This window comes from Girardinichthys multiradiatus, chromosome 13, assembly GCF_021462225.1.
Source record: "Girardinichthys multiradiatus isolate DD_20200921_A chromosome 13, DD_fGirMul_XY1, whole genome shotgun sequence".
In the NCBI taxonomy this organism is placed as follows: Eukaryota; Metazoa; Chordata; class Actinopteri; order Cyprinodontiformes; family Goodeidae; genus Girardinichthys; species Girardinichthys multiradiatus.
In genome coordinates, this window is record NC_061806.1 from 36965940 (window position 1) to 36991167 (window position 25228).

The 25228-nt window shown below is 44.3% G+C and overlaps 2 protein-coding genes and 1 non-coding gene across 5 annotated transcripts; 2 read left to right on the top strand and 1 right to left on the bottom strand.

Moving 5' to 3' along the window:
- The first annotated feature begins 141 nt into the window (after window positions 1-141).
- Window positions 142-16938, top strand: znf687b (zinc finger protein 687b). Of its 3 annotated transcripts, none has more exons than XM_047382787.1 (10): window positions 142-280; window positions 2683-5007; window positions 5437-5732; window positions 5825-6009; window positions 7906-8082; window positions 8167-8329; window positions 11732-12085; window positions 12198-12298; window positions 14821-14908; window positions 15288-16938. In XM_047382787.1, exons 2-10 carry the CDS (start codon window positions 2697-2699, stop codon window positions 15888-15890), a joined length of 4278 nt encoding a protein of 1425 aa, XP_047238743.1. In that variant the 5' UTR covers window positions 142-280; window positions 2683-2696; the 3' UTR covers window positions 15891-16938. The 3 variants fall into 3 exon arrangements, with proteins under 3 accessions (XP_047238743.1, XP_047238745.1, XP_047238744.1); XM_047382789.1 differs by having other exon boundaries at window positions 5491-5732; XM_047382788.1 differs by having other exon boundaries at window positions 143-280; window positions 5467-5732.
- On the top strand, window positions 8364-8498 carry LOC124880000. Its single transcript, XR_007041196.1, has one exon. It is a non-coding gene; the product is annotated as a small nucleolar RNA SNORA13 (small nucleolar RNA).
- Window positions 16939-17138: 200 nt separating the features above from the next.
- On the bottom strand, window positions 17139-24705 carry aqp10b (aquaporin 10b). The gene is made up of 6 exons (XM_047382791.1): window positions 24338-24705; window positions 23844-23970; window positions 22053-22190; window positions 21131-21249; window positions 17878-18095; window positions 17139-17786 (listed from the first exon to the last, which is right to left on the bottom strand). The coding sequence occupies exons 1-6, from the start codon at window positions 24617-24619 to the stop codon at window positions 17588-17590; spliced, it is 1083 nt and encodes a 360-aa protein (XP_047238747.1). The 5' UTR covers window positions 24620-24705; the 3' UTR covers window positions 17139-17587.
- Between the last annotated feature and the right edge of the window lie 523 nt (window positions 24706-25228).

The following is a 25228-nucleotide window of genomic DNA, read 5'->3' on the forward strand; positions in this document are numbered from 1 at the left end:
GGAATGAAATGCAAGAAGAAGAAGAAAAAAAAAAAACGACCAAACAAATTAAACGTTTGTGCAGAGTTTATAATACCTTACAACAAAATTAAAAAAAAAATCTTTGTGGGAGACAAACTACATCTAATTTGATTTTACTGAAGATATGGGTCAGCAGCTTTGATCGTTCACCCAAAAAGAGCCGTCACAATGAGCCGGCCCCGTCGCTAGCAGCACATCGTTAGAAGCGCAGCATATTCTGCTGAAAACGAGCTAGGATAGTCGGGAATCGCACATCCAGGTAAACAATCCAAAATACATCAAATATTAAAGATAAATCCCCATCCCCGCCATCACTTTCTCCGTCATCGTCGACCCCTCGAATAGCGGGCTGTGGCCGCTGTCATACCTGCCGCCAGCAGACCGCTCCTGTTGCTTTTAACGGCGGAGGCTAGCTTGTTAGCTCGATGACCCCTCTCCGTCTTGGCTGGAGCTCAGCGGCCAGCAGCCTCAGACGGAAGGGAATGTCGCTAGCTTAAAATAACGGAGCTCGCTGCTACAGAAACGCGGTTTCGAGACGAACCGCCCCCCCATGTGGTCACTATTTTTGTTTTTAAAACCCTAGCGTGGTACTAAACGCATGATTATATCGGTGTTAGCCCATTCATGGTGAAAAAGAGCCGAGCCTGTTACCGGAGAAGCGTTTGGTTGCAGAAATGCCGCCGCTTGCACTCTCCTAGCCGGCTAAGTGAATGCTAGAGCAGAAAACACCCATCCAACCTGCTTCAGCTTCATCGAGCTTGGCAAACAATGTTTAGCAAATCTGCATGTGACATATTTTACAAGTAACCGAAACGTTTAAATACACGAATATATAATATAGTATGCATGCATGTAGCCGTCTGTAGCCAGACAGCTCAGGTTCATTGTCAACATCTCAGGGGGTTCTGCTCCGAGCTCGGTTGATCATTTTATTTTTGTTCATTTGAAAGGGAGAATAAACATGAGTATCTTCATCCATCATGTAAACGTGTGTGATTTTAGGCACACTGGTGAATTTTCTCGCAGGGTCTCCGGGTTATGAATCAAAACACATGACGAATAACATAAGACGATATTGGACAGATGGGATCACAAATGCAGGATCTTGCATATGTGTTATCATACCTGTTGGACCTCATTCATCAGATAAAACGTAAATAAAATACATTGAAGGTTGTGGTTGTAACGTGATAGATTAGCTTTGCATAGCAATAAACATAAGTAGAAAAAAATAACCACATGCAAAGCAATTACCCTACAGTGAATTTCTTTGCACAGTCAAATAGATTTGGTGAATAAACTGTAAGGTGTTCATCTCCAAGTATGAACTCTGGTAGCGGGTTATATCTGGACTTTACAATCTCTGCTGGTTGGAGCTCTAGCAGACAATTCATTGAACATCTTCGGCTGGGAGGGAGCCAAACCATAAGTAGTAAACAGAGGTTTAAATTGGTGACACTGCTGGCTGAGCTGGAGAACTCACAGCACCCTCTTCATACCACGATCATGAGGCAGAGGAGAGTTTTTAAGCCAAAGGCTCACAGCCCAACTGTACTCGGCCTTTAGAAACTCTGTTGCCCCGGGTCAATAAGGCTGCACACCTCAGCTAAACTGTAACATGGAGAATATAAGGCAGCAAATCATTTTTCTTAATTCCTTTTCATTAAAGCAACTCCTTTTTATTTTCATGAATGTACAATGCACTTTTGCACAATTATCACAAAATCTGTGCTATACGTACACAGATATTTTATTTCTTTTATTACTTCTGTATTGGGGCCACACCATCCGTCATCGCTACAATATCAGTCTGTGCAATATGTATGTCGCAAAGACCTGAAACGCAGTATTTGTCTGCTGCTATATTCCAAGCTTTGCATGGCGCTGATAAATTGAGCATGTAGACTAGAGACTGAATGCAAGAGTTGCATGTCGGAAACAAATCTGGGCCTCTCTCTGACTTTCAGCATCTGAAACCCACTGAGAGACTTGGAAGCTTTGTAATTATAGAATAGGAAAGAAAGGGAGTGAGGAAAACAGATGTATTACTACTGATAACTTCATTACAATATTTAACAATAATTTAGTGTTGAATTAATTCCCCAACATTGTGCAGGTTCTGTTACTAAATCTTGTTGCTACCCTGCCACTGAATGCCTAAATATCCCACTCAAGATCCATTAAGTGTCTACAAGACCTCTGCACATTTAGTTGTGCCTTGCAAGGTTGAAAAAATAAATTTTGCTAAGATTTTCCAACAAAGATGTGAGATTGACCTTTTATTTAATCCTTTTAAAGCTTCCTTATTAGTGGAGTTGACCAGTTTTCACTGAGATCACTCAAATACGGACATATCCGTTTTATTTCTTTTAATTAAACGCATCAAAACTGAAAACGTCAGCTTGTTCTAGTCTGTAAATGTGAAAAGAATAAGCATGTTTTTTTTACTACACTTTGTGTTGAGGTTAGTAAAAGGTTATGGTTGTATGCTCTGATGCACAGGGCATACAACCAACAATCTTGCACTTCCTAAATTTCTGCTGAATTCAAAACTGCTACCTCTATTAAACCAACTTTTAGTGGTCAAATTAAAGCAAAGTTACAGAAATTTGCTAGTATGCGTTGTACTCCTTTACAGTTCTGTATTTTCAAATTTTCCAGGAGTGGATCCCGGTATGGGGGACATGAAGACCCCAGATTTTGATGACCTTTTGGCAGCTTTTGATATCCCCGACATAGATGCCAAAGAGGCCATACAGTCTGCGCCGGATGAGGCTGAGGGCCCCCACGGACCTGCAGGTGCACCTTTGGGAAAGCAGGAAGGCGTGGTGGACGTTGGGTCCTCTCTGAGACCGCCCAGTCCCTCGGACCCCCAGGCGGACACCTCCATTGTAAGTGTGATTGTGAAAAACAAAGTCCGGCACGAGGCCGTAGATGGCGGGGACGGAGACGCAGACCAGCTCCCAATCGATGTGATGGCAGGTGGGGATGCAGGTCCTCGACTCGGCGTCTGTGCAGAATCTGAAGCGCTCAATCACAACGGTTTTGGAGCAACCAGTGTTTCCACGCCTCTTCCCCTCGTCCAGAATCAATCCAACGGCGGTCCGTGGTCCGTGAACACTCCCAAAGCGTCTGTAGAAGCTGCGGGCGCAAGTACAGCCAAGTCTCACAAGCAGGGCGGAAACATTTTCAACAGACTCAAACCTCTGGTGGCGCAGGGGTCCGGAGATCCTGTCGGTCGGGCCAGGAAAATGCAGCTCCTGCAGCAGCAGCACCAACAGCAGCAGGATACAGGCCAGGAGAGAGCAGATACTGTCAAAGCCTCACTACCTTCATCTTCCTCTGTGTCGGCTGGGTCCTCTCCTGTAGCTGCCAGCGGGCCTGCCGGACTCGCCTTGCCGTTCTTTCCACCGTCGAAGCCTCTGCTTTCAGCTCCTCCTTCTGCACCTTCATCACAGCCGCTGCACTCGTCTCAGCCGTTCAACGGCGCCCCAAAAGGCGGAGTTGGCGGATTTCAGCACCAGATCGAAGAGAATGATTCTGACCCAGATTTGGGGAGTCCGCTGGTGATCCAGGAAAACCCAGACTCTCCAACTAGTGCTCAGATGAGCAGACTATACAAGTCCGATTCTGTTTCGTCGCAGCCCACATCCTCCACTGCATCCCAACCCAAACCTGGGGACATTCCTTCTGCATCCGCTCCACAGTCCAGCTCAGCGGAGACTCCACAGGTGGAGGAGAGACATCCAGAACATGTTATAGAAGAGAGAGATTCTCCAGAGAGCCCCGAGCCAGAGATGCCAAATTCAGCAGCTCAGGTACCGGCGAAAACGTGCTGCAGCCCTGCCGTGGCGTCCACTCCGCCTCCCCCTGAGCTGCGGGTGCCTAAAGAGGAGGAGGAAGAGATGGAGGTGGGAAACGGCATCAATAGGGTTGTAGATGGCAAGTCAGACAAGGGAGAAAATATGAGAACAAGTGAGGAAAATGTGAAGGTGGACGATGGCAAGTCTAAACCCTCTTCCACTGATGGAGGAGAAACTGGGAGTGCTGCTCCTGCTCCCCCTGGAGCACCATCCCGGCCCCTCAAAGTCAGGATAAAAACCATTAAAACCTCCACAGGTGGGATTACCAGGACTGTGACCAGGGTGGCGTCAAAAGGTGGTGCTGGAGGAAAAGGCTTGAACCCAAAAGCTCAAACTGGGGAACACAAGCTTTTAGCAAACAAAACTCAGAAACCTGAAGTTTCTCCTGGTCTCATGACAACATCTTCCCAAAAAGTAAGTGCTCTAAATGCTCTGCCTGTTTCTACACTTGCAGCCAGTAGCGTAATGCTCGCCGCTGCCACAAAAGTCCAAAACAAGATGACTTCGTCTGACAAGGCCAAGGTTTCGGCCACAGCTGTCAGCATCACCAAGTCCACCGCCCTGCCTGCCACACCCGCCGTGGCCTCCTCCCCCAAGTTCTCTGTCGCTGCCAGCGGGATTAGTGTGCGCTCGGCGACCAACAAAACAGCAAACGGAGGCGGTGGCACCATCTCAGGCAACGCCGTCCAGCCGAACAAACCTGCCTCGATCGTCAACAGCACAGGAGCCGTCATCTCCCGGAGCCAGTCGAGCCTGGTGGAGGCTTTCAACAAAATCCTGAACAGCAAAAACCTCCTGCCGAGCTACAAGCCCGACCTCTCGGCTCCTCCGCCGCCAGAGTGGGGGCTCCCGCTGCCCGCCACGGGTTACCGCTGCCTGGAGTGCGGTGACGCATTTGCCTTGGAGCGCAGCCTGGCACGGCACTACGACCGGCGGTCGCTCCGCATCGAGGTCACCTGCAACCACTGCGCCAAGAGGCTGGCTTTCTTTAACAAGTGCAGCCTGTTGCTGCACGCCCGGGAGCACAAGGAGCGCGGCCTGGTCATGCAATGCTCGCATCTGGTCATGAGGCCCGTCACTGTGGAGCAGATGATTGGCCAGCAAGACATAACACCGATTGGTGGTAAGCTGAGGTGCAAACTCATTTCACCCACCTCTCACATTATAGCCACAAATCTTAATGTATTTCATCAGGGTTTAATGTGATAAACACTAAGCAGTGCATCATTTTGAAGAGGCAGTTGTACAGCTTATCCAACATTAACTCTGAACAAGTCACAGAAGAGGGAAAGATCTTCCAAACCAACAAAGACATGACGGTCCAGTTGAACTGACAGGCTGAGCAAGGAGAGCATCATTTTGTTGGCCTAAAATCTCCTTTAAATACATAAAGTTCTGGGTTCAAACATGACAAAGCACATAAAGGTTAAAGCTTTGTAAACACGTTTGGAAGGCCCAGTATCAGTTTTCACAAGAATGCATGCATCTTTTTTTTTTTTTTTTACCCATCTTCACTGACCACCTGTGTGTTGTCCACCGTGTGGCCGATCAGGCCTGCTCACTTCTTCGCCCTCTCCTCCAGTCTCCTCTCCCTCTGCCACATCAGGGGGTTCCGCCATCCCCGCCAGCTCCAGCCCCGTGAAGGACGCCTCGTCTCCAGCGGCATCAGCTCCGCCTCGACCCGTCCGCCGTGCTCCCCAGGGGCCCCAGGCCCTGATGCCACTTCCCTGCAAGAAGGTCGATTGGCTGCAGTACAACAACTTCAAGTGTCCAGAGTGCCAAGCGCAGTTCTCCGGCAAGGCAGAGCTGGTCACTCACTTCCAGCAGATCAGGGGTGCTCCCAGCTCGGTGAGGAATCAACCCCTATCTTGCTCAGGTCTGTTCATATAAAACAGCAATGGACAATAAATGTTTTACCAGAATGTTCTGTGTTTTTCCAGACTTGCAGCCAGTGCTCACCTCCCATGATGCTCCCTAACTCATGTGCTATGTCCGCCCACCAGAGGGTCCATAAACACAAAGCGCCGCACGTGTGTCCTGAGTGTGGTGGGACTGCGCCGCAGGCCAGCTTCCAGACTCACCTGGAGGAGGCCTGTCTGCACTTCGCCAGGCGCATCGGCTACAGGTGGGGAGACAGTGGTGTGAAAATAACATGACAAAACCTCCGCTTTGAGGTCTTTACAGCAAGAGGGAAGAAAAGGCAAAAAGCATCAACATGCAGGCATTTTAGCAGCACTGAAGAACCCAAGCGTTAATAAGAATCCTTAATTCCTTAAAGTCTGGTTTGTTCTTCGATCTTTTTTATTTTATTATAATATTAGATTGAGGATTGTGAAGTAAGTACTCCATTATTATTTTCATATCTTTCCCAGAAAGCAATATCTGACTATATTAGTGTCTGATAATATAAAAATACATTTTACTCCAGTCAACCAGGTACTGAAATGTGATTTTGGAAAAGCTGGACAACGGTTGAACCCCTAAATTGTAAAAGTTTATTATTAACAAAGGCACTGAAACCACTTAAATAGTTGCAATACGATAAATGTATCAAATACCATTTTATTGATATATGAATGGAAATATTTCTCTGCTGCATTCATAAGAGCAGATTGAACATCTATAAATGAAACTGCTTAATTACATGCTGCTGACTTTGACCCTGCCTCTGAAAACAGGGAGTTGCAGATTTCTGAAGTGTTCCTTTAAGCTGTGTAGCATGCCGTGCTGTGCAAAAGTTTTAAATCTACCTTTCAGAAGGTCTTTTAAAGCATTTTTAACTATGGCTGCTGCTGGATGTGAGAGATGCATCATTCTTCAGGTGATCATCGTAGGTACACTCCTGTAAATAGGTATTTGACCCCTCAGATTTCCTCTGGATTTGCTTTCTTGTCTTAAATGTTTCAGATCATCAAATATTCTGTAATATCAGAGGACGATAACCAAAGTAAAACCAAACTGATGTTTTCAGATAAAGGAGAGGGGATTAATGGAAAAACTACTCGGATCAACCTGGACCTATGTCATTCTCGCCTAAACCAGTGGTGTCCAAAGTGCGGCCCGTGGGCCATTTGCAGCCCCTTGGAATGATTCTGATTGGCCTCAATTGAAGAGTGATGCAAATTTGCCCTCCAGAGTAGAAGTTTGATGCAGATGGACACACTGTAAGATTTATGTCATCCTAAAATGGAAATTGTTTGTCTTTTCTAAATGTTTTTTTAATTTTTTTTGCTTTCATTTTGATTTAATGGAAATTCAGCACACAAACATGCAGTGACTTTTGCTAAAAATCCATATTAACCCATATGTGACCCATTTTCCGTTCTTGTTGAAGAGAATAGACAAACAAATTCCCATTTTTTTACATTTTTTAACAAGGACAATCGGTTGGTTTTGATATCTTTTGATCCAAAAAAAAAAAAAACAACATAATTTGAAAAAAGCTTTTTGTCTGATATTAGAATTAGTTTAATGATACAAAACATTTAAGTTGGACAAGAAAGCAAAAACAGAAGAAATCTGTGAGGGGACCAGCACCTTGTGACGGCTACAAACATCGTGCGGTTTGTATGCAACTTGAAGAAGATTTTGCCAAATGTTAGTGAGGTAGTGTCTATATTTGAGCCTGTACAGATTAGAGAAAATCCAGAATAAATTCTTGTCAGGCAAAGAGTGGCATCTTGTGGGTTTTGCTGAAGCTTACAGGGACTTGAACTGGAACTGCATATATGTGGGAAGTATGGTGGAGCATCTGTGATGCTGTGGGCCTTTTAATGTTCATGAAGCAGTTAATCATGCCATTTATTGTTTTTTTTTTTTTTTTTACGATTAATCCATTCTGCATTTTAGCTGAATTTGCATGTTAACTTATTTTGATCATTCAACTTCAGCGTTCAGAGGATTCCTTCCATTGTGTTTCTGTTTTTGATTGTTTCAAGTAGATTCTCACAACCCAGCTAGCTTCTCCACGGAGTAGGGATGCCTCAGTGAAGTTGAAATGGTCAAATTCTGCTCCTTCCAGGTGCTCAAGCTGCCAGGTTGTGTTTGGAGGCCTGAACTCAATCAAGTCCCACATTCAGACAGCTCACTGCGAAGTCTTCCACAAGTGCCCCAGCTGCCCCATGGCCTTCAAGTCGTCCCCCAGCTCCCAAAACCACATTAGCACCCAGCACCCAACACTAACCGGAGGACAGGCCAAGTACGTGCGCTCCTTCCACCCATGTAAAGCTCTTCCTGTATTTGAAAATGTGACACAAATTTAGTTTTTCTTCTCTCATTACAGGATGATCTACAAGTGTGTGATGTGTGATACAGTTTTTACCCAGAAGCCCCTGCTGTACATGCACTTCGACACTCATTTAGTCAAGCAGAAAGTGCATGTGTTCAAGTGTCCCGACTGCACCAAGCTCTACGCCCAGAAGGGGTCCATGATGGAGCACATTAAGGTGCGTGTTTGGACCAGAACATTTTCTGCTGTTTTGCCTTTATGTGTTGCCCATCCATTGCTCTCCTCAATGAATGTGGTGTCAAAAAAGGCATACATCAAATCTTGGGTCGGCCTTAGCAGGGTTATTCAATGGTGGCCTTGTTCTAAGTTCTATACCAAGAACATTGCTACAGTATTTATTCAACTTCCTCTGAAGCAGGGGTCTCCAGCTGCAGTCCTCCAGAGCCGCTGTTCTGCAACTTTTAGATGTACATCTGCTCCAACGCAGCTGAATCCAAAGAACAGTTGAAATCCATCCATTAATTTATCCATTCATCCATTTATTTAACCACCTCCTTATACATCTGAACATCCATCCATATCCATTCATCAGTTTATACATCATGCATCTAAACATCAATTAGTTTGTCCACCCATCATCCATCCATTCATATGCATCCAATCAGTTTATACATCCATCCATTCAATTCAATTCAGATTTATTTAGCGCCAATTCACAACACATGTCTCAAGGCTCTTCACAACAGTCAAGTTCATACATTCCAATTAATCCTAACCATTGAACAGTGCAGTCAGATTCAGTTATTTATTCAAATTGGATAAAACGTTTTTCTATCTAAGGAAACCCAGCAGATTGCATCCAATCAGTGACTTGCAGCATTCACTCCTCCTGGATGAGCATGTAGAGACAGTGGACAGTCACTGGTGTTGACTTTGCAGCAATCCCTCATACTGAGCATGGATGTAGCAACAGTGGAGAGGAAAAACTCCCTTTTAACAGGAAGAAACCTCCAGCAGAACCAGGCTCAGTGTGAGCGGCCATCTGCCACGACCGCCTGGGGGTTTGAGAGAACAGAGCAGAGACACAAAGAGAACAAAGAAGCACTGATTCAGGAGTAATTTCTATGGGAAGGAAAAGTAAATGTTGGTAGATATACAGGTCCTTCTCAAAATATTAGCATATTGTGATAAAGTTCATTATTTTCCATAATGTCATGATGAAAATTTAACATTCATATATTTTAGATTCATTGCACACTAACTGAAATATTTCAGGTCTTTTATTGTCTTAATACGGATGATTTTGGCATACAGCTCATGAAAACCCAAAATTCCTATCTCACAAAATTAGCATATTTCATCTGACCAATAAAAGAAAAGTGTTTTTAATACAAAAAACGTCAACCCTCAAATAATCATGTACAGTTATGCACTCAATCCTTGGTCGGGAATCCTTTTGCAGAAATGACTGCTTCAATGCGGCGTGGCATGGAGGCAATCAGCCTGTGGCACTGCTGAGGTCTTATGGAGGCCCAGGATGCTTCGATAGCGGCCTTTAGCTCATCCAGAGTGTTGGGTCTTGAGTCTCTCAACGTTCTCTTCACAATATCCCACAGATTCTCTATGGGGTTCAGGTCAGGAGAGTTGGCAGGCCAATTGAGCACAGTGATACCATGGTCAGTAAACCATTTACCAGTGGTTTTGGCACTGTGAGCAGTTGCCAGGTCGTGCTGAAAAAAGAAATCTTCATCTCCATAAAGCTTTTCAGCAGATGGAAGCATGAAGTGCTCCAAAATCTCCTGATAGCTAGCTGCATTGACCCTGCCCTTGATAAAACACAGTGGACCAACACCAGCAGCTGACACGGCACCCCAGACCATCACTGACTGTGGGTACTTGACACTGGACTTCTGGCATTTTGGCATTTCCTTCTCCCCAGTCTTCCTCCAGACTCTGGCACCTTGATTTCCAAATGACATGCAGAATTTGCTTTCATCCGAAAAAAGTACTTTGGACCACTGAGCAACAGTCCAGTGCTGCTTCTCTGTAGCCCAGGTCAGGCGCTTCTGCCGCTGTTTCTGGTTCAAAAGTGGCTTGACCTGGGGAATGCGGCACCTGTAGCCCATTTCCTGCACACGCCTGTGCACGGTGGCTCTGGATGTTTCTACTCCAGACTCAGTCCACTGCTTCCGCAGGTCCCCCAAGGTCTGGAATCGGCCCTTCTCCACAATCTTCCTCAGGGTCCGGTCACCTCTTCTCGTTGTGCAGCGTTTTCTGCCACACTTTTTCCTTCCCACAGACTTCCCACTGAGGTACCTTGATACAGCACTCTGGGAACAGCCTATTCTTTCAGAAATTTCTTTCTGTGTCTTACCCTCTTGCTTGAGGGTGTCAATAGTGGCCTTCTGGACAGCAGTCAGGTCGGCAGTCTTACCCATGATTGGGGTTTTGAGTGATGAACCAGGCTGGGAGTTTTAAAGGCCTCAGGAATCTTTTGCAGGTGTTTAGAGTTAACTCGTTGATTCAGATGATTAGGTTCATAGCTCGTTTAGAGACCCTTTTAATGATATGCTAATTTTGTGAGATAGGAATTTTGGGTTTTCATGAGCTGTATGCCAAAATCATCCGTATTAAGACAATAAAAGACCTGAAATATTTCAGTTAGTGTGCAATGAATCTAAAATATATGAATGTTAAATTTTCATCATGACATTATGGAAAATAATGAACTTTATCACAATATGCTAATATTTTGAGATGGACCTGTAGCTCCTTTAGTCGTTTCACCTAGAAAGAAAGAACAGATAAACTCTGAGCCAGTTTTCAAGGTTAGAGTCTGAAAGAGAGCACAGAGTTTGTTACAGTAAAGCTCAGTCAATCGCCATGTCTAGGAGAGAGAAAGGGTTAAACACTGAAAGACAGGGCCATGTGGATCATTGGTAGAGGGTGAGCATTAAGTTGTTGCCAGCAGAAGCTCGGACGATGCCCCTCTCCAGAAAGGTGTCACAGGCAGACACAGAGTCAGGCCAGGTGTAGCTTCTAGGAAGAGAATAGAGAGAACAAGGTTAAAAGCTGAAATAACAGCAAATAATGCAAAATTGGAGAGTAGTGTGAGAATGTAGCGAAGAGGGTGAAAGTGGTCATTATGTCCTCCAGCAGCCTAAGCCTATAGCAGCATAACTTCAGAGATAACTCAGGATAACTTAAGCCACTCTAACTATAAGCTCTATCAAAAAGGAAAGTTTTAAGCCTAGCCTTAAAAGTAGACAGTTTGTCCATCTAGAGCCCACTGATGACCATTGTTATACTAAAAACCACGATTGGATACCTCTCTCTGTCAGATTGACCATCCATCCACCCACCCACCTGTTTATACATCATCCGTCTGTCCATCTAACCACCTGTTTATATATCTAAATAACCATCCAATCAGTTTATCCATCCACCCAGTCTCTGTTTATTGCAGGTTCCACATTTGAAGCCTGCTTACTGTAGAAATATCTGTCGTGAATACAGAATCAATTGTACATTCTTTAAAAATTCATTAAAAAGAACTCTGAACTTTTAGTCATGAAAAATGTTTGGAAACGCCGTAAAATGTTCCTGTCATCCTGCTCAGACCGCTCACAGAGGGCCCTCAGCCAAACAGGAGTCCCAGCCTGACACTTCGAACCCCACCTCAGCGCCCACCATCTCGTCTAGCCCTTCCGGCCTCAAGTCCAAATCCTCTGCAAAGCCCGACACCTCAGATGGCGAGGACTGGGGGCGGGAGCAGGAGGAAGAGGAAGACGAGGAGGATGAAGACGACGATGAGGGGGATGAGGACTATGAAGCCCCAGGAGGCCAATCTGCCAGCGGCGCGGGGGTCAGCAGTCATTCGAGCGCCGTGAATGAGTGGACCTGCCCTCAGTGTCAGACCACCTTCACAGACAACGAAGACTATCTGAGTCATGTGAAGATGGAGCACGGCAAGGTGGGACATTGTACCACACATCACATTCAAGCTGTAGCTTTAGTCAAACAGATGTGATCATATAATAATCAATGTTTATTTTATTTGCTCTTTTGCTTTGTCTGCTCCACAGTTCCCCTGCCGTATCTGCGGTGGAACATTCAGCACTTCCTCCAGCCTGCGGCGTCACGAACGAGTCATTCATGAGGGCAACAAAAGAGTCTTCCATTGCCAGTGAGTCCTCTCAGCTTTCATTTGACACAAAAAAAAACATTTGAAGGTAATCCAATCAAAAATAAGAGAGTGAGTTGAGCTGCATTGATAATTATTAAGAAGAGGGCAGCCATCTTGGCTCCAGTTGAGGGTAGATGAATACTTCTTCATGCAGTTTTATACATGTTTATGCAGTATATACCATTGTCTTGTCAGTACGGTTATAGAGACAATGAGAGGGAATAGGTCTGTGAACTTTTAACATCCGTAATAAAAGATAAATGTATGGCAAGCAATGGAAGGGAATTCTAAGCTCTCCAACCTTGTTTTTGAGCAGAGCAAAGACGGTTCCACGCGTCCCAATTTTACTGCAGCTCAAACTGCTCTGAAGCCCACCTGCCAGCTTGTAGTGCTCCTTGAATAAGATGGATATCATTAATCAAAAGTATAAGGAAAAAGTCTGGCATTCAGCATCTGAAATGAACTCTTTTCTTAATTTCCCATTTAATTTTATTATTCCTGAATTATCATTGGCTGGTCCTACTGGGAACACAGAGTCTGGCTGTTTTACTCTGTTCATTGGAAAAATCATGTAGTAGCATTGATGTTACTCACCAGCTACACGGCTGTCTTTCAGCTCCTGTGGATTGACCAGCTTGTTTGTTGGGTTTCCACTTTGGAAGATGTGCTTGTAAATTTGCTCACTCTCCTTAGAGACGTCCAGCTCCACATCAGTCATGACTAAAACAGCTAGCTTGTATAATTTCTTCAGAATTTACCTTCTTTAGATGCAGTTTGGATGTCTGTGTCTTTCCCATAAGCTCAATGGTCACCATTTTTTAAAGTTTGAAATTTTCTCTCCATTGGATTAGCATTCACTTACCCTAATGGACTCCCTGCAGCCAGGACTTGTAGTGGTGCTAGATGCAGGTGCAGCTGCATTGCTAGATTGGTCACCATAACAGATGCAATTACCATGTAGGACTGCAACATGCCAGAGATCCACCTCTCACTTCTTTCCCACGAAGCACAAATGCAACCATGAGTGCCTTTCAAAAGCTGTTGCACGGGTGCGACATTCACAAGATAAATCCTCTAACAGACATTTTGTGTTTTCATCACACATGCTGTGCAGCCCAGGGACTTCGCTTCCCAACCCTCTCAAGGCTGTGGGTTAACCATAGTTGCTTGTGAACCTTTTTTTGAAAACCAGAGTTTTTCCTTCCACTGAACTTTCCAATAACATGCTTTGTGCAGCACTCTGAACAGATGGCTTCTTCAACCTTGAGTGGATAACTCTCCTTGTGGAGGGTGTCAATCATTTTTTGGTTTTCATTAGCTCTAAGCCGTGCATCTCAGGATCTTTCTGTAGATACACAGCTATCATTTTAAATTATTATCTCTAGAATTTGTTAGTACGAGTTGAGCTTCATTGGTAGTTAATTCTTTACAAAAAATTAGATCTACATTGTTTGACTGCTAAGAAACCAGTCAAACTAAACCATTGCTGGTACAGATCCATAATCAGGTGGCATATTCTGACCACTAGAGGGCACTAAAAGCACTTTCTACATGTGTGGTATGGTAGTAAAATGTTCCATTTCCTGTTGAGGTGCGTTCACACCAAACGCGATTTCTGCGAATATTTCGCCTCATTTGTGTGCTTTTGCCCGCTTCACATTCCGCATGAACTCCGCGTTGGCATTTGGCAACAAGCGGCAACGCGTCGCCGCGTCATCAAATAGGAGGAGTTTCCATCTGCTGCTTGCTGGTTTCAACTGAACATGGCGGACATGGATTTCACGGACCTAATTACGGTGTTTTACCTGTGGAGAGCCGAAAAACGCCGCCGACATCAATGTCCCTGGGTTCACCAGATTCTTCAGGGACGGGAACAGTTCGGAGAGTACCACCACCTACTCCAGGAGCTGCGTCTGGATGATGGTCGATTTCAGCGGTACTTCCGTCTATCCAGGACCCAGTTCGAAGATCTGCTGCCCCGCGTTGGGAGATGAATCGGCCTCCGGGACGCCAACTACCGGCGCTGTATCCCCGCTGCTGAACACCTGTCCATCTCTCTTCGGTGAGTAAATAAATCTCAGCTCAGTAAAAAAAAAAAAAACAGCCGATTTTTAATGTCCACATCTCGTAAATATAAGATATTTGTGCCTAAACATAACCAGGCCAGGTCTTTTCTGTACTTGTCTCGGTAAAAGTAATTAGTTGAGTCATACAACTCTGGCTTGCTGCACACCGCCACTATGATCTGGTCCTCCATCACTGACAACTGCTTCTTCTCCGCTTTGGTCCTTCACCCTACGTCACAGCCACATCCAGTCCCTGATTGGTTGACGCGAATTTAGGAAAAAGTTCAGATTTTTTAACTCGTCCATCGCGCCGCTCCCGCTTCACTTCGCTTGCCGCGCCGCTCCGCTCCTGAACGTGCCTCTACATAGGGATAACATGTAAATTGGCCGCTCCTTTCGCAGAAATTGCGTTTGATGTGAACGCACCTTTATGCGTTTGTCTGTTATGTTTTCCAGGTTTTGCACAGAAGGCAAAAGAACATTTGGCAGCCGGTTCTTGTTGGACAAACATATTCGACTCCATCACAGATCAACAGAAGGACAAGTAAATAAAAAGTGCTTTCTCTCATTCATGTTTCCCCTTTTCAGCCGGGTTGTTTTGAGTCAGGGTTCTACAGCATAGGTTATATCTGCTCTTGAATTTACTTACATCCAGACGTGTTGCTTTGTCAGTCGTGTTCTATTTAAATGATTTAAATGTGACAAAAAGCATACACAGAAGAAATACACAAGGGAATAAACACTTTTCCACAGAACTGCACTGAGAATCTTTTTGATGGCTACAAAAAACAAGCAGTTTCTCATCAACTTGCTGCAGAAGAATTTACCAAGTATTAGTGGGGATGTATGTGTATATTTGAGCCTGCCTTCAAATTATTTTTTGTTCAGTTCTTGCTGATAAGCCTGACCCTGTTTGCCCTCAGGGTCCTCCTCTGACCAGGAAGCGTGCAGCTACGGGAGGTGAAGGACCAGGTAGCTCCTCAGAACATGACTGTGAGGTCGGTCCTCCTGCAGGCAGGGCAGCAGATGAGGAGGAAAGCGCCGCAGAGGACGGCGGAGGACCCGCAAAGAGAACCAGGGCATCGGTGGCGTCCACTTCGTCAGCACCTAGTGAGCTGGAGGAAGAGGACAGCATCTTCCGCTGCGTCCCCTGCGGCTTCTCCACGGAGGACGGCGCAGAGTTCCAGCGCCACATACCTCAGCACCGGGGAGACACAGCCGCCTTCCAGTGTCTGCAGTGCGGCGTCTGCTTCGCGTCAGCCGGCTCCCTCAGCAGGCACCGCTTCATCACTCACAGAGTGCGAGACACGCAGAGCGACGCAGAGCGCGGTGCTCCACGTGCTCCCGGCTCGCCGAGCAACTCCCCCGGCGCTGCCTCCCCGCTGGCTCACCTCGAGGACGGAGACGGGAACCTGGGCTGCAAAGTGTGTGGGCGGCGCTTCGACAAGGCGACAGACCTCAACACACACTTCAGGACCCACGGCATGGCCTTCCTCACCGCACACAAGACGGACAAGCCCCAGTAGGGGGCGCAGGCTTTAGAACATGAATGTTGATGAAACACTTTTTTTAGATCACCCAGAAACATTTTACTCCCTACGGCGCCTCCTCTGTGCGACTGTAGCTGCATGTTTGATCTTGTTACACCTGTGCTAGTCTCGTGAGAAGCTCTTCCTGGGTGAAAGCCTTTATATCAGCCATTTTTTCCTGTCCTTCCATTTCCAATATGCTCTTCACCGACTGTATTCACACATGTCGTCTGCACGTCACCTCACATTCATGCTGCCTGCCTCAAATTCCACTCTCGTTTTTACCCCGACGGCGACGAAACTGCTAAAAGGAGAGAAACGGGAAACATGAAGAGAAGCGTCTGTTGAAACTGAAACTGATTTTTTTTATGTTGCAATATTTATTTATACTAAACATGTCACTGCTGTTTGTTTCTTAGAGAGTCTGTGCAACAGAAACATGAGATGAAGAGGTTACAGGAAGTCTGTGACCCAGTTGGTGTGAATAATTTGTGATGTTAATTGTTAAAGCTAGAAAAAGAAGAAGAGAGACCAGGCTTCCCGTCAGTAGTGTCAGTGTATAAGTTTTTGCCATGTAAATACAAAAGTACACTAAGAAAGCGTTCTGGTTTTAGTAACTTGCTATGATAATGTGAATATGTGTAGGATTTGTACTTGTACTGTTCCACCCCCACAAACTGGTTGAAATTGAAAAGAATCCAAACAAATCCTCCCAGAGTTAGTTACATGTTATAATAAAGCAGAGGGGAGAGCGTGTCGTCTTAACGTGTATAAAAACAAAGGTTTCTGTTTGAGACGGTTCTTTTGTAACCACAGGATCAGTGCTTGCTGTACCCACTTTTCTTTTGTATGTTTAAGCCCTCACAACGACAAAATGGAGGTCTCAAGTGGACTTTGTTTGTTTTTTATATGCCATATCATATTTATATAGCTCTATAGTGGCAATTTCATGTCATTTTTGTTTTCCCATTGTCGTGGTCTGCTTGCTGAAATGCCATTCACTTCTGTGCTGTTTGGAAATAAATGTGGAAAATATCTAAAAGTTTCATTGAGGTATTATTTAAAGTGGGTTTTAAGCACAGGGATAAGGAACTCTCTGAAAACGGACTTCAGACGTGGAAATTTAGAGTCTCAAAAATCGCAACAAGCACAATACACCGCGCTGCATTTGATCTTCCTCAGAAGTCAGATCTGGGAATTACGTCGCATCCAATTCAAAGAAGTTCTAGTTCCAAGGCAGAAAACTACGTTTTATGGTTTATTAGAACATACACACTAGAAAAGTGGCTCTTGGCCTCTGATCCTGTGCTAAATAAGTTCACATCTTACTTGGCAGACCAGATCTATGTTATTTACAATAAACCTAAACGAACATGGATCATGTGGGGTTGTCAGGCCACTGTTACTTCATTATCTTCATGCTTCACCTTAGCTCAAATCAACCATGCAATAAGCTCTTTGTTTATACTGAAGCATAAATGACTCATGAGGTTTATGATCATAATTAAATAGCTGTACAGCTGATGCCCTTTCTAACGAAAATGCCATGTTATCACCAGTCCTCTTCCAAGGAACACGAAGGCCAATATTTTACTGATAGCTTATTTAACAGACTTCCTAAATCAGATCCTTCAGAGGGTCAGCTTTACACTCACAAAGCAAGTTTTAGTCTTTTACAAATCCCAGTTTCACAACTAAAAAGATTTTCCAGCATCTTGATCCACTCCCTCCAGCTCCAGAGTCTTTCCCTCAGTGGCTTCCTGACATGAAGATTGGATCTCAGAAGAGAGAGGTGGATGGTGAACTTCAACCAGCAGTTCATAGATTAGAGTCCCTAACAGTGCACCAAAGCAGGGAGCAACTAAAGGGATCCACCACCAACCACCTCCAGCCCTGAGACAACAGTTTGCAGAATAAAAGTACTTGTTTAGATGAGGTTAAACATCAGGGAGGATGTTTTGGAGGAAATGCAAAAAAAACTAACTTGAAAACTTCATCTCCCCAGCCAGCAATGTAAGTGAAGAACCGAGGTCCGAAATCCCTGGCCGGGTTCAGGGCGTATCCGCTGTTTGAGCCCATGGAGATGCCAATAACCAGCACTGAAGCTCCAGCTAAGAGTGGTTGAAGATAATCAGGTATGGAGGTGTTCCTCTGGTCCCCTAGAGCCAGGATACACAGCAGCAGGGCAGCGGTGCCGATCACCTGGAAGACATTAAATAATTGGTTTCTTGTATAGGACCCACCTGAGTGTACCAAATAAAACATTTATCTCCAAAACCAGTTGGACACCCTACAGGTCCTTCTCAAAATATTAGCATATTGTGATAAAGTTCATTATTTTCCATAATGTAATGATGAAAATTTAACATTCATATATTTTAGATTCATTGCACACTAACTGAAATATTTCAGGTCTTTTATTGTCTTAATACGGATGATTTTGGCATACAGCTCATGAAAACCCAAAATTCCTATCTCACAAAATTAGCATATTTCATCCGACCAATAAAAGAAAAGTGTTTTTAATACAAAAAACGTCAACCTTCAAATAATCATGTACAGTTATGCACTCAATACTTGGTCGGGAATCCTTTGGCAGAAATGACTGCTTCAATGCGGCGTGGCATGGAGGCAATCAGCCTGTGGCACTGCTGAGGTCTTATGGAGGCCCAGGATGCTTCGATAGCGGCCTTTAGCTCATCCAGAGTGTTGGGTCTTGAGTCTCTCAACGTTCTCTTCACAATATCCCACAGATTCTCTATGGGGTTCAGGTCAGGACAGTTGGCAGGCCAATTGAGCACAGTGATACCATGGTCAGTAAACCATTTACCAGTGGTTTTGGCACTGTGAGCAGGTGTCAGGTCGTGCTGAAAAATGAAATCTTCATCTCCATAAAGCTTTTCAGCAGATGGAAGCATGAAGTGCTCCAAAATCTCCTGATAGCTAGCTGCATTGACCCTGCCCTTGATAAAACACAGTGGACCAACACCAGCAGCTGACACGGCACCCCAGACCATCACTGACTGTGGGTACTTGACACTGGACTTCTGGCATTTTGGCATTTCCTTCTCCCCAGTCTTCCTCCAGACTCTGGCACCTTGATTTCCGAATGACATGCAGAATTTGCTTTCATCCGAAAAAAGTACTTTGGACCACTGAGCAACAGTCCAGTGCTGCTTCTCTGTAGCCCAGGTCAGGCGCTTCTGCCGCTGTTTCTGGTTCAAAAGTGGCTTGACCTGGGGAATGCGGCACCTGTTGCCCATTTCCTGCACACGCCTGTGCACGGTGGCTCTGGATGTTTCTACTCCAGACTCAGTCCACTGCTTCCGCAGGTCCCCCAAGGTCTGGAATCGGCCCTTCTCCACAATCTTCCTCAGGGTCCGGTCACCTCTTCTCGTTGTGCAGCGTTTTCTGCCACACTTTTTCCTTCCCACAGACTTCCCACAGAGGTGCCTTGATACAGCACTCTGGGAACAGCCTATTCGTTCAGAAATTTCTTTCTGTGTCTTACCCTCTTGCTTGAGGGTGTCAATAGTGGCCTTCTGGACAGCAGTCAGGTCGGCAGTCTTACCCATGATTGGGGTTTTGAGTGATGAACCAGGCTGGGAGTTTTAAAGGCCTCAGGAATCTTTTGCAGGTGTTTAGAGTTAACTCGTTGATTCAGATGATTAGGTTCATAGCTCGTTTAGAGACCCTTTTAATGATATGCTAATTTTGTGAGATAGGAATTTTGGGTTTTCATGAGCTGTATGCCAAAATCATCCGTATTAAGACAATAAAAGACCTGAAATATTTCAGTTAGTGTGCAATGAATCTAAAATATATGAATGTTACATTTTCACAATATGCTAATATTTTGAGAAGGACCTGTACAAGTCCTGCACAGTGGTCAGAGGGATTTTAAGCCATTCTTCTTGCAGGATAGTGGCCAGGTCACTACGTGATACTGGTGGAGGAAAACATTTCCTGACTCGCTCCTCCAAAACAACCCAATGTGGCTCAATAATATTTAGATCTGGTGACTGTGCAGGCCATGGGAGATGTTCAACTTCACTTTCATGTTCATCAAACCAATCTTTCACCAGTCTTGCTGTGTGTATTGGTGCATTGTCATCCTGATACACGGCACCGCCTTCAGGATACAATGTTTGAACCATTGGATGCACATGGTCCTCAAGAATGGTTCGGTAGTCCTTGGCAGTGACGCGCCCATCTAGCACAAGTATTGGGCCAAGGGAATGCCATGATATGGCAGCCCAAACCATCACTGATCCACCCCCATGCTTCACTCTGGGCATGCAACAGTCTGGGTGGTGCGCTTCTTTGGGACTTCTCCACACGTAACTCTCCCGGATGTGGGGAAAACAGTAAAGGTGGACTCATCAGAGAACAATACATGTTTCACATTGTCCACAGCCCAAGATGTGCACTCCTTGCACCATTGAAACCGACGGTTGGCATTGGCATGAGTGACCAAAGGTTTGACTATAGCAGCCCGGCCGTGTATATTGACCCTGTGGAGCTCCCGACGGACAGTTCTGGTGGAAACAGGAGAGTTGAGGTGCACATTTAATTCTGCCGTGATTTGGGCAGCCGTGGTTTTATGTTTTTTGGATACATTCCAGGTTAACACCTGAACATCCCTTTCAGACAGCTTCCTCTTGCATCCACAGTTAATCCTGTTGGATGTGGTTCGTCCTTCTTGGTGGTATGCTGACATTACCCTGGATACCGTGGCTCTTGATACATCACAAAGACTTGCTGTCTTGGTCACAGATGCGCCAGCAAGACGTGCACCAACAATTTGTCCTCTTTTGTACTCTGGTATGTCACCCATAATGTTGTGTGCATTTCAATATTTTGAGCAAAACTGAGCTCTTACCCTGCTAATTGAACCTTCACACTCTGTTCTTACTGGTGCAATGTGCAATCAATGAAGACTGGCTACCAGGCTGGTCCAATTTAGCCATGAAACCTCCCACACTAAAATGACAGGTGTTTCAGTTTCATTGTCCAACCCCTGTAGTTCAACACATCTTGAACCCATGGGGCCCTCATCTCTAATCTGAGACAATTCCATCTGGGCCCCATTTCCTACCCATATGAACCCGATAAGTAAATGAACTGGATCCTTGATGGATTGAAACCGTTCTCACCTTGTAAAATATTGCAGCTGTGTTGCTGCAAATAATTAAAATGATCATGGATATATTCATGAATGAAAGTAACAATCTGACCTGGTCCATAATGCCTCCCCACAAACTCAGGTATTCAGCTGGAAAGGTGCAGAATATTCCTGCTGTGGCGGTCGGCCCCGTCACCGTCAGCTGACCCCCGCTGTACTTCTGAATGGCGTCTGCAAACATTTCATTTAAAAGCACACAAAGATTCACGACCAAAACAGAACATGTGGTGAATGTTATCAAATCCTTTAATCATGTGGAAACGGTACTCATTTTATTCAAACTCTGTCTTAAATCAACAGTGTTCACAACAAATGAATCACTGTGAGCAATATGGATAGAAAAATATATAGATGGGCATCTATATATCTCTCTCTCATAAGGAGACAGAAATAAATAAAAAGAGATGCAGATATTTTAAAGATATTTCTCTTTTTTGCATTTTTCTGTTGGCACTAAAACGTGTCAGATTATCGAGTGATTTTTGATAAACAGGCAAAGCTATCCAAACCAATGTGGCACTATGTGTAAAGGTAATTGCCCCCTAAACCTAACAGCTGGCTGTGATAACTGGTCACGAGTCTTTAAAAAAAAGTCACCACAGGAATTTTGGTCCACTCTGCTTTGCAGAATTATTGTAACTGAGCCACACTGGAGGGCTTTACAGCATGAACAGCACATTTAAAGTCATGCTACAGCATCTCAATTGAATTCAAATCCAGGCTTCGACTTGAGTTTAAGCTATTCTTGCTGCTTTGCTTTGGACCATTGTCCTGCTGGATAACCCAAGTGGGCTTGAGCTTCAGGTCATTGGTAGGCAGGACATTTCTGGGAAGGTTCACTACCAGTCCAGTTAGTAGCGGGAAAACTAACAGTAAAGTCATTTTAAATATGATTTTAAAGTTTTTTTTTCATGCTTCAGTGGATAACGTCATTGATAAAGCACGTCTGACTACAGGGATGCATGTGGACTCACCGTAGTACTGCAGACCAACTGTGGCTGCAGCCAGAAAGGCTCCAAACACTTGGAAAATGGTGTATAAAGGAAGTTTCACCCATGGATGTCTGCCCAAAACACACAAGCTCAGAGTAACTGCAGGATTCAGGTGAGCCCCTTTGAAAGTAAAATAAAAAATAAACTGTGAAGTCAGGAGATACTACAGAATTGAATGTTCTTTCACCCGAGGGAAAAACAAAATATAAAACATATTGTTCAGAGTGGAGTTTTCTTAACTTTTATTCAGCCACACAAAAGAGCTGAAAAAATGTACCTGTAAATTAATTGCATTAGTCGTTTATTTAAGGTTAAACCGCACATACAGTCAACATTCTGCATAATAAATGACTCGATAATATTTTGCCAGAGGCACGTTGAAAAACTATCATCCTTAATGTAGGACTTCGGGTGTATTTTGGGAGATTTTATGTGATAAACAAGAGTCACCTCTCACTGCAATTACAGCTGCGAGTCCTTCTGTTAATGTCTCCAGCTGCACCTCCAGAATCTAAAATTTCTCCCTTATTCCTCTTGCCTGTCGGATTGAATGAACAAAATCAATTCTCAGGACTTGCTGCAGATTTTTTATTATATTTTGGTCTGGACTTTGACTGGGCCACATACATAAATGTGCCATTATCTAAAACAAGGCTGTCCAAAGTGCAGCCCATGAGCTATTTGTGGTAATCCAAATGATTCTGTGTGGCCTGCAAACGCTTTACAAAAAGGGTACAAATTGTGCGTGCCAGCACAGGCCATCAACGCAGATTGACATTTTATGAGGCTAAAATTTTCACTGACAAAAATCTTAAAATGGAAAATATAAAAAGGTACAACACAAAGTCTTTTCATTTGTGCCATAATGGAGATGTTTGAAGCTTGGAATATTGTTTTATAACCCAACTCTGCTTTAAACGTCTACACAGCATACTCCATGACCTGTCTGCTGTGCTCCTTGGTCTTCATGATGCTGTTCGTCCTCCAACAAACCTCTGAGGCCTTCACAGAACAATTGTAGATTAGATTACATTTGGGGAGACTATATTTACCAAATTGAGTGACTTCTGAAGGCAGTTAAAGTCAGAATAAAAGGGGCTGCACACATATGGAAGCTACAATTTGCAGATTTTTATTTGGAAAAAAAACATATATAAACTATAATGTGTGTCCATTTCTTCCCACATGACAACAGTGAACTACTTAGCCTTCGTCACATAAAATGCCGATAAATACATTGAAGTTTGTGCTCGTAATGTGACAAAATGTGAAGCCATTTGGGGTTTTTTTTTGCTTTACACAACATCCCTCGTTATAAAACATGCAGCAGTAACTTCTCAAATCAAAAATTACATGCAGACCTGAGCGTAAAGTATGAAAAATGTGAAACAGGACAGAGAGGCCAGATGGAAAAAGTCTAGCCAGTCTGTGCGTGCGTCTTTATTCACAGATTTACAAAAAACTTCTGCCGGAAATTAAAATTCCTGTTTTACTACGGATTTTGTGTTTCCTATTAGGAGAGGAGGACAAAATCTTCTGAATTGTTACAGGACAACCTGCATAAGTCTGACTGAACTGGTTACAGCTTATTCTCTGCACTTGAGTGTTTCAGCCTCTTGTCTGATAGGCTAAAATAAAATAAAGACTGAACTCTCATTCCTGGTTGAGGACCACAGCCTTATACAATGCAGATATAACACCAAAGGCCCAAATGAAGAATACAAAGAAACTTGGCTGTTTCAAGCAAAAATACAGGATCTTACTCCATCTTACCTGAGACTCCACGGGACACAAACACCCCGAATGTTACCCCCAAAGCAAAACCAAGGTTGATTGAAAGATATTGGCCATTTTTTTCCTGAGACGTGGTCACCTGTGCAACAGAGCCACATCCAAACAGCTGCAAACATTAAAAGACGTGTCTCAGTAGTGCAGAAACATAAGAAATATACATTAATATGTTGTTTTGAGCAGACAGGTAAAACACTATTATCTTACACATGCATACAGTATAGTTTTTATGATTAACCTGCTTTATGGTCTGTGCTGTAAATGTTCATTGCTCTGGCAGGAGACACTAATTAGAGGTAAAAAAAAAACATTGTACAACACGCCCCACCTCTGTCCCTCTCATTTTCCCTGCTTTATTTAAAAAGGACAAAGTCCTATAAAGCTGTGCTAAATTTTTATGCAACACAAAGCAGTTTTACAGGTTCCTGTTAAACGCTTTGGACATTGATGAAATCTCATTCATAAGTTTTACCCACAATCAGGACGTAGACTCCAAGACATTCGGCGAGGCACTCTCTGACTATGGGGGTCCTGATCTGGCACCTCCTCAGCAGCTTGTCCATCCCGCCTGGCCTCTGGTGAGCTTTCAGAGACAGGGAGCTGTAAACAGATGTTTCTGACGTGCACAGCTCTGTTCCTTCTGCCTCACTGAGCACAGTTTGCCCTCCCATGCTGGACTTAAGGGTTACGTCACAAAGTTTACTGCAACGCTGAGGTGTTTTTCTCAGCAGAGGAGAAAAGTTTATTTTGCAGGACATCCTTGGAGTAGAATCAGAGCAGCAGGCATTGTCGCGCTGAGGCTGTACACTTGATTAGCTTGGTACACCACAACTGATCCAAATCGGCACTGATTTCTGATTGGTTATTTTGACAGGGACTCATTCCTTCCCTTTTTACTGAAAAAAATACATAAAACCCATGATATCACTGCTAAAAAAAATGCATATTGCATTTGTCAGAAACTGTTTGGAATTTCACTAAAATAAATTAGGTTAAAAATATAAACATTATCTTTTAAAATTTATTTTTCAGATTATTTTTAAAACAATCAACTGTCTATACCTGCTTTTTCCATGCAGGGTCATAGGGAAGTTGGTGCCTACACACACACACAAGGACAAATTAGAGACACCAATTAACCTAACAGTCATGTTCTTGGACTGTGGGAGGAAGCTGGAGTACCTGGAGAGAACCCACACATTCACAGGGAGAACATGCAAACTTCTTGCAGAAAGACCCCCAACCAGGACTTGAACCCAGGACCATCCTGCAGCAAGGCAACAGTGCTACCAGCTGTTCCACCATGCAGCCTTCTAACCTTCATTAAACCTTAAAACAAGCACACAAATTGATTGGTGTTTTAAACG